We start from the raw sequence: 14,284 nt of genomic DNA on the forward strand, positions 1-14,284 counted from the left end.
TAAGTCTAATTAAACCTCTATTTCTTCTCAGTCTTGGGTATGTCTTATCAGCAGCCTGAAAATGAATTAATACAACTACCATCTAAACTTCCTTGTGTGTCTCCTATAAAAAGACTTAACTAAGGTAGCTGTCTTTGCTGTCTTGCTCATGTCTACCCAGCAACATGATTAGTGAAGCAGCTACTAGAGTAAAACTGCTTTGAATCTTGTTCTGCAGCCTACTTTGTTTGTTTGTTTTTTTAAACCCAAACAAGTGACTTAAATTCTCTGAGCCCCAGTTTTGTCATCTATAATATGGGAGAACAGTAGAATTTTCCTCTTGGGAATTAAATGAGTCCATGCATACGAAGTGTTGAAAATATTGCCTAACGTATGGTACCAGCTCAATCAATGTATTGATACTATTATATCATCACATATTTGCATATAACATAATATCACATCAATAATTTATGAAAATATAAATTAAACATATAGTCCACTTTACTTAATGTCTGTGAAGTACCATGTTAGACACGGAAGTATAAACCTTAAGGAATTTAGAAGCCAGTGATTAGAACCCCCTGGTTTTCTTCAAGGATATTCTCAGAGAGTTAGTTTACCACCAAATCTATGATAATATTCTGGTGGACAGTAAGAGGTCTAGTTCTTTGAAAGTGTGAGTCACCCTTACTTATCACTAAACTTGAAGGTATCTGTAATTGTGTCTATCCAGGGCTTTCAAGTGAATTCTATCTAGAAGTGAAGTCCTCACTAGCTTTCCATTTCTCTTAGGATATAAATGTAGAATCTTTGACATCAGCTAAAAGACTCTGCTTGTAATAGCTTTAACAACATTTTCTCAAGCCCTTTGCACTGTCGCTCTCCGCTTCAGCTGCACTGGCTTCTGTCAGGTCCTCAGACATGTGATCCTTTGTGCCTCACCTTCTCTTCGCTCTGTGTGGCCCATTCTCTCTCCACATCATATCTGACTTGCATCTTTTCAGATTTCTACTTAAAGTTCCACTACTCATGGCAGTGATCTCTGGTTCCTTCTCAAAATGGGCTGCCATTCTAATTCATGCTTCCACAGAACCCTGTTTTTCTTTTAACATTTATCACAAATACAATTACATAATTAACTTTATAAAAACATTGAGAGTCCATCATATTCATAAATAACTAGTAGTAATTAAATTATATGTGCTGAGTACTTCATCAGAAAGAACCAGAGTGAGTAGGAATGAGAGAGTGAGAGTGAACGAGTGCAAGAGAGAGACAGAGAGAAGCACCAACCAATAATGTAGGTTATTCCATCACTATTCCACTTGATGAGCTGATGACCTAATGCCTAGGAGGGGGCAGAAGATGATAAGGGAGCACTGCTGTTTCCTGAGCCAGTTTTACTAATCAATTGTCTTTCACTGCAGAACAGGAGGCTGGTATCTGCACATATGTTTTTTAAACATCTTGGTTCCTTCATCCAAGCCAACAATTTTATCTTGTGCTCAGTGAAGAAAGAAATTGGTTCTAAACCTCTGAAAAAATTATCTGTTTTGAATTAATTGAAAGACACTATTGGGACCTTGGGGTGGCACCTTCCTAGGGAATTTTTTAGGATAATTTGGACTATGTGTGATTTTTGCCTTACTTGCTTATGTTCATGCTTATGCTTATTGCCTCACAGAAGAGGCAATACTCACTATTTGGATTTAATATTTGTAATCCTGTCTTAAAATATGAGGTCTTTGATGGTAGAAGATACATCTGGCAATTTTACTTTACCCTAGCACACTACAGGATGCCTTGATCATGCTAGAGCTTAATAAATAAATATTTATTAAATGAATTAACAGTCTACCAGTGTTTACAAGATTAGTCTACTTGGCAACAATAGAAAGTTTGTACTTTGAAGACTAAAAGAAGTAGAAGACAGAATTTCAGATCCTTCAAGCATTGTGAAAACCTAGATAGCCTGCGTCTCTGTAGAACTCTAAATGAAAATGACAGAAAAACTAAAAGTGGGATAGGACATAGTTCAGTCTATTAAAATGAAGACTTACATGTATAAGGCAACGTTCTGTTCTTCAGGTCCCTTTCCAGGCCAAACTAACTGAAAAGCTGACACCTCCCTTATCATTTTAGGTCGAATGAGCCGGACTCGATTTATCATTATGCCAACCCAAGGAGAAGGACGGCCATGCCCCACAGAGCTTACCCAGCAGAAAACCTGCCCAGTGACCCCCTGCTACAGCTGGGTCCTTGGCAACTGGTCTGCATGTAAATTGGAGGTAGGTCATGTAATGACAGTTAGAGAAATATTCATCAGTATATTCAAAGCACTTGTCTGGTCAAACCTATGCACTGATGGAATAAATTTCACAGCACCAGGGGTCTGGCACAATGTATTTGTAATGCAACGTAGAACATGGAAAAATACAATCAAATGGCTTAACCTCATGCAGAGTGATATCGATAGGATAATAAATAGCCATTCATTAAGCACTGATTATAATAGGACAGGTCACAGATCCTTCAATCTCCTTGGCATCCTTTAAAATTCTGTTATTTTATTGGCTTGTTGGGAATATCAAAGTATTATTTAATTAGGCAAAAATCCTGATGCTGTGAAAATCCATAGCTTGCTTTAGATTGTTTAAGAAATTTAGATTTCTTAAAGAAGCACTTTTAGGGTTAGACAAAATCTTGCATATGAGCAGAAAACCAAAAGTGTACAAAAGTTATATTTTAACATTATTACATGAACCATGGTTACTACATTTTCCTCGATGATTACTTTTTTATTGGCCTGACAGATAAATGCCTAACAACATTATAATATATCACGTACCAAGAGCTTTTGCTAGATCAGCAAAGATCCTCTACTGCATTTTCTCTCTGGCTTCTTGCTTAAGAAATAGCACATTGCTTTTTCCTGCTTTCTTATCCTAGTAGTTTATCCTTCAGTTCATGTTCCAAAGCATACTTTAATTAGGTAACAATAATTTTGATTATGCATTAAGAAATCTGCAGAGTATTCTCGTAGAGATGTTTAGTGTTCCTGTCAGGATGACATTGTCAGGCAACATTATTATCTTGCAGAAGTTAAATGCCTATGTATTTTAATAGGTCCCAGAGGAACAAAAATGCGTGGTACATTTGTTCAGTCTCATTTTTACAGAAAATAAGGTAACCGTGCTAATTAACCAATTCAGAAGTAACTTAATAGCTTTAAATATTAATACTTTGTCTACTAGTCTAAATTCTTTCCTAAGTATTCAGCAATATTTAAATGTTGTTTGGACTCACTTACAAAAATTGAAGGAATATTGCTCCTTATCATTGGGACTGCTTTGACAGAATAGAGAAAATAAGCTCAAGGAATTTAGGAAGCCATTTCAGGGAATGGGAGAGGAAAGTTGAACGTTAAGAAGAAGAGAGAGGACAAAGGATGGGAGGGAGGGAGAGACAGAGAGACAGAGAACAGACAATGTCCACACTCCAAGTCTTACCAGAAATACAACTACTACTGTAGCTTACCTGTTTTGGGCACTTTCTCTTTTATCTTCTCAGGTATCAGGAATCCATATCTTTGATAGGCAAGTCTACCAACTTGTGCCATAGGAATATTATAGGAAAATGCCAAACGCAATGTTTTGCTGTCAAATGTCAAGCTTTTGCAAAAGCAATAAGGACAAGAGTGGTGGGTGGTGGTCATTCTCTGTAGTGGTGCTGGTGATGGGTGGAGGGTTATGGCATCTGTTGGAAATACCTAGTCTTGAAAGCCCTGACAAGACTTCTGGAGACCCACCAGAGCAGGGGATTGGTTTGTGCTTCCAGAAACTTCAGAGTTGCATCATATTTCTAGATAGAGTGACTCCCGTTCACTGACACTTCCACTTGGGAAGAAACTCTGGAGCTAGACTTAATCTATGCAAAACCTTCAATAAACAAGTCTATAGTTAATTATTCTAGGGTGGGCACTTGCCCAAACAGTGCCAATCAGCATTCTTCCCCAATAATGTAAAGTGGAATTGATCTCATCCCAAGGTACTGTAATCAGAAGCTCTTAGTGGCCACGTCATTCTACCTTATAGATGAAGTCAGTCACTCAGAAGCAAAAAGCACACCGAAAATGACACAAAGTAAAGCAGAGGTGCAAGAGAAAGGGAATCATGACAATATCTAAGTTGAGTTTTTCCTGACTTCCAGCTACATTCCTACTTTTCCTGCAGCCTAATTGTTAACTCTTTGTGAGATAGGTAACACCATATCTTTTTAAAAAATTTACTATACTTAAATGTATATATAAGCTGGATTTTTAACATTAGTGATCAAAATGCATGTGGGCCTTTTTACACAAAGGAAAAACATCTTTCTACAGCTGCATTTGTGCTTCCTCTTGTCCTAGCATGTCCTTGCCTGCCAAACACAAGTTGGGAGCTCATTCAATGAGGGTGGTGATGATATTTAGGTGGCTGCTTGCCTTCACAAGTATCAACCCATAATAAAAGAAACTCGCGTGGGGCACAGTGGATGTGCCAATTCTGCCAGTATCTTCTGTGAAAAAGGAAGTATTTATCCTCAGGCATCACTTTCTTTTTTAGCATTTTCTAACTCTTCCCAAGTTTCTCAGCTGCTAACACATACACACCATATGCTCATCAATCTGCTTGAGGAGCTCAGATTCTGGTCTAGCAGCCCTAATTTTGGTCATGGTTCTGCCCATTTTTCTGCATTTCTGGCCAAGTCTATAAACTCTCCAAACATCTGTTTTCTTTTTTATAAGTGGGGGTAGCAGTAGTACCTATTTTGCTGGTTATGTGGGCAGGAAGTAGATAAGTTATACAAAGTACTTTGCATAGTAATAGACATAAGTTAAGAGCTCCATAGTTATAGTTAGTATTATATTTTTTATTAAAACTATGATTATGATTATAGGCACCATCTGCCTATTCACATCAGGCAGTAATGCCAATTCATTATATACAAAACCTCTATTAATACTCTAGGCAATGGAGAGTTAGCGAGAGAACCTGTGCCATTTACAGTCTTTCTCTTAGAGACCTGGGTCTATTTTCAGGCCCTTGTGTGTAAAATCTCTTGACTGTGGGTGAGTGAATGTTTGCTTTATGACTGAAATTATTAATTCTGATGCTGATTTCTCTTCACATTGTGACTGTTGTTGTCAAAGGTATAAGCGATTAAGGTTGAATATGGACTGATCCCAAGATACACACTAGGAGCACAGTGTTATTTGTCTTGGATTTTAAAGTGATCTGTAGCATAAGTTTGTTTCCTGTTATTTCTTCACACTCTGTCTCATGATGTGTTAAAAAAAAAAAAAAACACTTTAATAAACTGCATATTTTACCTAAGGATCCATATATCAGTACTTTCAAAACTTTCAAATTTCAGGCATGTTGCAGTATCTTTAAACTCTTCTTTCCAAGTACACAAAGTCTAATACTCCACAGTAAAACATACACCTAGACAATTCTGCCATGAGTCTATCATCTGGAATAATAAGTTATAAGTGAGCCCGCCCTTCCCCGGAATAATTTATACCTACTCTTTTTCACTCTAGGGAATAAACATTTACTAGAATATTTGCTTTGAATAAATCTAGGAATTGATTTTGAACTTCCACTTATCTCCAAAAAATGCATTTAGATGTAAAATTATGGTGCTTTTTGGGGACAGTTTCATAACAGGCATAGAAATTATTAGAGCAATTATGAAATACTAATAAAACAAATGTGGGAATGACTGTGTGCTGTGGTCTGAATGTTTGTGCCTCCTCCAAACTCACATGTTGAAACAACCCCCAATGTGATGGAATTCAAAGGTGGAGTTCTTGGAAGGTGATAAGGACACAAGGGCTCCACCCTCATGAATGGTATTATTGTCCTTATAAAAGAGGCCTGAAGGAGTTTCTTCTGCCCTTGCACCATTTGAGAACGCCCAGAAGTCACCATCTATGAGGACCTGGCTGTCATTTAAACTCTTCAGGTGGGGCGTGGTGGCTCACACCTGTTATTCCAGAACTTTGGAAGGCCGAGGAGGGTGAATCACTTGAGATCAGAAGTTCGAGACCAGCCTGACCAACATGATGAAACCCTGTCTCTACTACAAATTAAAAAAAAAAATAGCTGAGTGTGGTGGCACGTGCCTGTAATCTCAGCTACTCGGGAGACTGAGGCAGGAGAATCACCTGAACCTGGGAGGCAGAAGTTGCAGTGAGCTAAGATTGCCCCACTGCACTCCAACTTAGGTAACAAAGTGACACTCCATCTCAAGAAGAAGAAGAAGAAGGAGAAGGAAGAAGGAGAAGGAGAAGGAGAGGAAAGAAAGAAAGAAGAAGAAGAATATGTTAAGAAGCTTTATGAGCAACCATTCTATACCACCCTGCACCCTCCAGCAGCTTATCCATGACCTTCCGTTGATGCCCAGCAGCTGCTATCATTGTACCTTGGCATGGCTGATGCCCAACTGACCTGTCAGCCCATGGATCACTTGCTCCACGGCCTGGAACACTGTCATGACTGCTTTAGCGGGCCACCTTGTCCTTCTTTACTCCTGCCTCTGCAAGAGCCATAGCATCTCTAAAATCTAGACAATGCAGTTTGGGAGTCCTGCAGGGGAAGAGGCACAAGAAGGAGAGGACACTCAGTTTTCAAGTGCATAGTTGTCAGACTGTCACCTAATAATGGATTGTAGCATGTAGCATATCTGACTGCAGCAACAGAGGTGCAAAAAGACTGGGAATTTTGAAGGCCTGAGTCCCTACTCTGATCTCTCTGTCTCTCTCTCTGTCTCGCTCACTCACTTCTCCTGTTCTCCTTCTTTCTTTGTCTCTTGCTCCCACCTTCACTTTTCTTCTTTGTCTTAGCATCCACAGCAGCAGCAATAATCACAAAGCCTCTAGCTCTTCCACCAACTTCTGGACTTAGTGGAAGCTGAGTAACACGACTTGGAAGTACAAAGAGTTGAGACTTCCTAAAATGACCGTTGATCAATAAGAACTGGATCCTAGGAGTTGTTGACATTTAAATGCCTCTCCTTTCTTTCCTCTCCTCTCTGCTCTTCATGAATGGTACTGAGACATGGTGATACCCCATGACCTGTTTGGAAGATCATGTGGGTAGCCAAGAAACCAGCTGTGCTTGTTTGTGAAGCCAAGGCCAGCTTGGTAACACACTACCTCATGTTAGCTTCCCCTCCTTTCCTGCTTCAGTTATCTTTTACCACTACTCTAGTCATACTAAGATTGCATCTTAGTAGGTTTGCCTTGGACTCTGTTTTCTGGAATATCTATGTGAAAACAGAGCTATCAACTGAAGTTATCCATATATCTAATAGACTTCTTTGAAGTGTGAACACCTGACTAAAATCGAAGATACTCATCTCATGAGTGCCTGACAGAATTTTATTTATTTGTTTATTTTAGAACTATATTTTTGATACATAATAGATGTATATATTTTTCAGGTATATGTGATAACTTAGTATATTCATATAATTTGTAAATATCGAGTCAGTGTAATTGGGATATCCATTACCTTATATATTTTCCTATACGCTAGAACAACTCAAATTATTCTCTTCTAGCCATTTTGAAATATATAGTAGATTATTGTAAGCTATAGTCACCCTACTGATCTATCAAATACTGGGTTTTATTTCTTTTATCAAACTATATATTTGTACCTATTAATCAACCTCTCTTCATCCCCCCTCACCCCTAATGTTCCTTGCCTCTGGTAACTATCAATCTTAACTCTCTCTCTTTATGAGATCCACCTTTTTAGCTTCCACATATGAGTGAGAACATACGATATTTGTCTTTCTGTGTTTGGCTTATTTCACTTAATAAACTCTGGTTCCATTTATGTTTCTGCAAATGACAGGATTTTATTCTTTCTTATGGTTGAGTAATAGTCCATTTGTATACATTATGCCACGTGTTCTTTATCCATTCATCCATTGATGTGCACTTAGGTTGATTCCATAGTTTGACTATTGTGAATTTTGCTGCAATAAACATGGCAGTGCAGTTGTCTCTTCAATTTACTGACCTGTCTCCCTTGAGTATATGTGTGTGTGTGTGTGTGTGTGTATATATATATTTGTGTGTGTATGTATTCAGTAGTAGAATTTCTGTATATGGTACTTCTAGTTTTAGTTTTTTGAGGAACCTCCATACAGTTTTCCATAATGGCTGTAGTAATTTAAATTCCCACCAACAGTATTCAAGGATTGCCCTTTGTCTACATCCTCACCAGCATCTATTATTACCTGTCTTTTTTATAATAGCCATTTTAGCTGGAGTACGATGATATCTCATTATGCTTTTGATTTGCATTTTTCTGATAATTACTAATGTTGAACATTTTTTTTTTCATATGACAGTTGGCTATTTGCATGTCTTCTTTTGAGAAATGTCTACTCAGGTCTTTTGCCCATTTTTAAATTAGATTATTTGGGGTTTTTTGCTATTGAATTCTTTGAACTATTTATTTATTCTGGTTATTTATTCTTTGTCACATGGGTAGTTTGCAAACATTTTCTCCCATTCTGTTGGTTGTCCCTTCACTTTGTTGATTGTTTGCTATGCAGAAGCTTTTTAGCTTGTTGTAATGGCATTTGTCTATTTTTGCTTTGATTGCCAGTGCTTTGATACCTTACATGAAAGAAAAAAAAATCTTTTCTCAGACCAATATTCTGGAGCATTTTCCCAAAGTTGTTTTCTTCTAGTAGTTTCAAAGTTTCGGTTCTTAGGTTTAAGACTTTAATACATTTTGATTTGATTTTTGTGTATATTGAGAGAGGACTAGTTTTATTCTTCTGCATATGCTTATTCAGTTTTCCCAGTAATATTTATTGAAGAGACTATGCTTTCCCCACTGCATGTTCTTGGCACTTTTGTCAAAAATGAGTTGGCTATAAATGCATGAATATAAATCTGGATATAAATCTGGGGTTTTTATCATGCATATAAGTGTGAGTTTTTTATTTTGTTTCATTTGTCTAAGTGTCTGTTTTTTTGCCAGTGCCATGCTGATTTGCCTATTACAGGTTTGTAGTATGTTTTGCAGTCAGGTAGTGTGATGCTTTCAGCATTGTTCTTTTTGCTCAGGATTTCTTTGGCTATTCAAGATATTTTGAGTCCCAGCTGGGCACAGTGGCTAATGCCTGTAATTCCAGCACTTGGGGAGACTGAGGTGGGAGAATCCCTTGAGCTCAGGAGTTTGAGACCAGTTTGGGTAACATAGTGAGACCTCATCTCTACTAAAATTAAAAAAAAAAAAAAAAGAAAGTTAACCAGGTGTTGTGGTGGATGCCTCTCGTCCCAGATACTCGGGGGCCTGAAGTGGAAAGATGGCTTGAGTCTGAGAAGTCGAGGTCGTAGTGAGCCCTGATTATGCCGCTACATTGATATTTTGAGTTCCATATACATTTTACGATTTTTTTCTACATATGTGATGAATATCTTTGGTATTTTGATGCAGGTTGCACTAAATCTGTAAATTGCTTTGGGAAGTATCATCATTTTAATAATACTAGTTCTTCCAATTCATGTGCATAGATCATCTTCAATTACTTTCATTAGTGTTTTATGCTTTTCGTTGTATAGATCTTTCACTTTTTTTTTTTGTTAAATTGATTTGCAGTTATTTCATATCCTTCATAGCTATTGCAAATGAGATTGCATTCTTGATTTATTTTTCAGGTTGTTCACTGTTGGTGTATATAATTCTACTGATTTTTGTATGTTGATTTTGTATCCTGCAACTTTACTTGATTCTTTTATCAGTTACAAGAGTTTTCTGGTAGAGCCTTTAGGTTTTTGTAAGTATAAGATCATATCATCTGCAAACAAGGCTAATTTGACTTCTTCCTTTCCAACTTAGATGTCTTTATTTCCTTCTCTTGACTAATTGTTATGGCTAAGACATCCAGTGTTATGTGGTAACAGTAGGCATCCTTGTCTTGTTCCAGATCTTAGAGCAAAGGCTTTCCAGTTTTCTCCATTCAATACAATGTTAGCTGTGGATCTGTCATATGAAATCTTTACTATTTTGAGTTCTTTTTCCTTCTATATCTAATTTGTCAAGAGTTTCTATCATAAAGGGATATTAAATTTTATCAAATGCTTTTCAGCATCTATTGAAATGATCATATGGTTTTTGTTCTTCCTTCTGTTAAAGTTACGTGTTATTCCTGCATACAGTGTATCATTCTTACATTCCTGAAATGAATCTCACTTGATCATGGTGAATGATCTTTTTAATGCATTGTTGAATTTGGTTTGCTAATATTTTTTCAGGATTTTTACATTTATTTTCACCAGTGATACTGGCCTATAGTTTTCTACTTTTCCATGCCCTTTTCTGGTCTTGGATCAGGGAAAGCTGGCTTCATGGAATAAATTATGAAGTATTCCCTCATCTTCAATTTTATTTAAATAATTTGAGTAGAATTCGTATTAATTCTACAATAAATGTTTGGTAGAATTCATTAATGAAGCCGTCAGGGTCTGGTTTATTTTTTCATGGGAGACTTAAGTACAACTTCAGTTTTCTTACTTGTTATTTGTTTGTTGGCATTTTCTATTTCTTCATGGTTCAATCTTGATAGGCTGTATATGTCCAGGAATTTATCAATTTAGTCTAAGTTTTTCAAATTGTTGGCATGTAGTTGCTCATAATATACTGTAATGATTATTTGTATTTCTGTCAACTCAGTTTTTATGTTCTTTTTTGGGGTTCTAATATTATTTATTTGGGTCTTCTTTTTTCTTAGTCTAGCTAAGATTTGTCAGTTTTGTTTATTTTTTAGAAAAACAAAGATTTGATCATTTGATCTTCTGTATGGTGAGACTACTTTCACTTATGGCTACTCTGATGTATATAATTTTATCTTTCTACTAGTTTGAGGTTTGGTTTGTTCTTGCATTTCTAGTTCCTTGAAGTACATCATTAAATTGTTTATTTGAATTCTTTCTACTTTTTCAATGTGGACATTTATTGCTGTAAACTTCCCTCTTAATACTGCTTTTGCTGTATCTCATAGATTTGGATTTGTTTTATCTCCATTTTCATTGTTTTAAGAAATTTTACATTTTCTTAATTTTTAAATTTATTCATTGGTTATTCAGGAGCATGTCATTTAATTTCCATGTATTTGTGTAGTTTTTAAGGTTCCTCTTGTTATTTATTTCTAGTAGCATTCCCTTGTGTTCAGAAAACATACTTGATATGTTTTCTACTTTTTTGGATTTGTTGAAACTTGCTTTGTGGCCCAATATATGTGCTGATGAAAAGAATGTATGTTCTACATTTGGGTGAAATATTCTATAAATATCTGTTAGACCTATTTCGTCTAATGTAGTTTAACTCTAGTGTTTATTTGTTGATTATGTGTCTGTCCTGTCAATTACTGAGAGTGGAGTGTTCAAATGTTCTGCTATTACTGTGCGACGGTCTCTCTCTCTCTCTCTCTCTCTCTCTCTCTCTCTCTTTAAATCTATTAATGTTTTCTTTATATACTTGGTAAGTCCAGTGTTAGGTATATCAATAATTATAATTGCTATATCCTCTTGCTGAACTGACACCTTTATCATTATATAGTGACCTTCTTTGTCTGTTTTTACAGTCTCTGATTTGTAGACTATTTTAGCTGATATAAATATAGCTGCTCCTTCTCTTTTTGGTTTCCAGTTGCATGGAATATCTTGTTTTATTCCTTCACTTTCATTATCTCTCACTATATGTATCTTTATAGGTAAGGTGAGTTTCTTGTAGACAGCATATACTTGGGACTTGTTCTTTTATCCATTCAGATGCTCTATGTCTTCTAAGTGGAAAATTTAGTCTATTTACACTCAGTGTTATTGATAGGAACTTACTACTGTCATTTTGTTGCTTGTTTTCTAATTGCTTTGTAACTCCTCTTTTCATTTTCTCCCCTTTTCCTTTGTGGTGAAGTTATTTTCTCTGGTAGTAAGTTTTAATTTGTTGCGTTTTACTTTTAGTAAACTTATTGTAAGTTTTTGCATTAATTATGGTTACCATGAAGCTTACAAAAATATCCTGTATAACAAGTTATTCTGAAGAGATGACAAGTTAGCTTAGATCACAAAGAAAATAATAGAAACAAACAAAAGAATTTACACTTTAACTTTGCCCCCCTGATATTTTGACTTTCATTTTTCTCAACTGACATATTTTTATATTACATATCTCTTCGCAGGTTGCTGTAGCTGTTATTACTTTTGATAGATGTTTATTTGGGGCTTCAAATTCAGTTATGAATGAATTGCACACCACAATTGCAGTATTAGGATATTCCATGTTTGTCCATGTGCTTAATTTTTCCTGTGGGGTTTTATACCTTCAAATGCTTTGTTTTTGCACATTTGTGTTTTGTTCTTTCAAACTGAAGAACCCCCTTTAGCATTTCTCATAAGAGAAGTCTGGTGGTGGTGAATTCTCTCAGTTCTGTTTGTCTGTAAAGGACTTTATATCTGAAGGATAACTTTGCTGGATACAGTATGCTTGGGCAGTGGATTTTTTTCCTTCTGAACTTTGAAAATGTCCCACTCTCTCCGACCCTGTATGATTTCCATTGAAAGATCTGTTGCCAGATAAATGGGAGCTCCTTTACATATTGTTTGCTTATTTTCTCTTAATGTTTTTAAGATCCTCTTTTTCTCCTTTGCCTTTGAGAGTTTGATTATTATGTGCCTTAAGATAGCCTTATTTGTGTCATATCTGTTTGGTGTTCTCTGACCTTGCAGTACCTGGATATTTATATCATTCTCCAGTTTTGGAGAGTTTTCTGATTTTTTTTTATTTGAATATGTTTTCTACACTTTGCTCTTGCTCGACTCCCTTTTGAGCACCAATAAATCCTATATTTAGTCTTTTGGGGTAATTTTCTATATGTTGGAGACAGTCTTCATTCCTTTTCATTCTTTTTCTCCTCTGACTGTGTATTTTCAAGTAACCTGTCTTTGAGCTCCCTAATTCTCTTCTCTGCTTGATCCATTCCACTTTTGAGAGCCTCTAATGAATTTTTCAGTTCAGCAAATATAGTCGTTTCAATATTTCTATTTTTTAAAATTATTTCAAGCTCTTTAATTTCTCTGATAAATTTCTGAATAGATTTTCTATGTTATCTTGGAGATCATAGAGTATTCTAGAAATTGTTATTTTGAATTCTTGGTCAGAGAGCTCACATATCCATGTTGTTAGGATCACGCACTGGTTCCTTTCTTTATTCATCTGGGGTGGTCCTGGTTCCCTGTTTTCCGTGTTTTTTGTTTTTGTTTTTTTTTTAAATGGACATCTCTGTCTTTATGTGGAAGGACTAGCTATTAATTCTAGGCTTGTCTGTGTGGCTTGTTGTGGTTTTTATTGGATTTTTTTTAGTAACTCTTTGTAATTTAACTGTTGGTTTTCTTTCTTTTTTTCTGCTGCTAAGTTCTGGCCTTCTTTTCAGCACTAGATAGCATCCTGAGCGTAGGTTTGCTTTGCTTCAGTAAACAATTAGTGTGCTGCCTATCCTGAATAGGGGAGGCCCCCAAGGGGATATCCCAATAGTGTGAGAAGGCTGGGTAGGGGTTCGTGCCTAGGGGACCTGTGAAACCAACCTCCTACAGTATGGTGCTGCTGAAGAGCCATTTTGACTTGGTATCTCCTTTGGATGAATTACAGAACAGAGTTTTCAGAGCTGGGGATAGTAGTCATCCCTCCCCTTTGTCTCTGGATGTCCTTAGGGATGTTTCTTTCTTCAGGCACTTCCCACGCTTCTGGTGGGTTGAGGCGGAGACAGGCGTCCTGCCAGGATACTGAAGATGGTGGGGAAGCTGGTTGTCTACCTCAATCTCACATTTTGCAGCCCAGAAACCATGAGTAAAAGGGAAAATTTCTGTGCACTTGTTCTGGGAAGATCTGGGGGAGGGCTATTGCAGACATGAAAGTCTGATTCTCTTACCACTTACTGAGTTTTTTCACTTCTCTGTGGTACCACGAACTGTCTTATCCTCATATTTGAGCTCTGAGATATGGCTGATGATAGTCTCAGAATTGAATATTTGTTTTTGGATATCTGTGGGGAGCTGGGGGAAGGGTGAAGCCAGCTTGCTTCTATGCTGACATTTTGGAACTGAAGTCTTCTCTGCCAAAAATATTATAGTAGGAAGCCTTTTATCAGGCAGATGGTTGGGCCAGTTTACCACTAGGAGCCATCCAATTCTAAACTTCTGTTTCTGTGAGACATTGTACAAAATTTTTCTAAT

At 36.6% G+C, this 14,284-nt stretch overlaps 1 protein-coding gene across 1 annotated transcript in view; it reads left to right on the plus strand.

Moving 5' to 3' along the window:
- LOC116272672 (thrombospondin type-1 domain-containing protein 7B-like) overlaps nt 1-14,284 on the plus strand; it is a 67,452-nt gene that overhangs the window by 30,471 nt on the left and 22,697 nt on the right. Inside the window, exon 4 of the mRNA XM_031661438.1 lies at nt 2,125-2,270. Within this exon, the coding sequence (XP_031517298.1) occupies nt 2,125-2,270 (146 nt within the window). The remainder of the gene's footprint in view (nt 1-2,124; nt 2,271-14,284) is intronic.

The sequence above is a fragment of the Papio anubis genome, unplaced genomic scaffold, assembly GCF_008728515.1.
Source record: "Papio anubis isolate 15944 unplaced genomic scaffold, Panubis1.0 scaffold154, whole genome shotgun sequence".
NCBI lineage: Eukaryota > Metazoa > Chordata > Mammalia > Primates > Cercopithecidae > Papio > Papio anubis.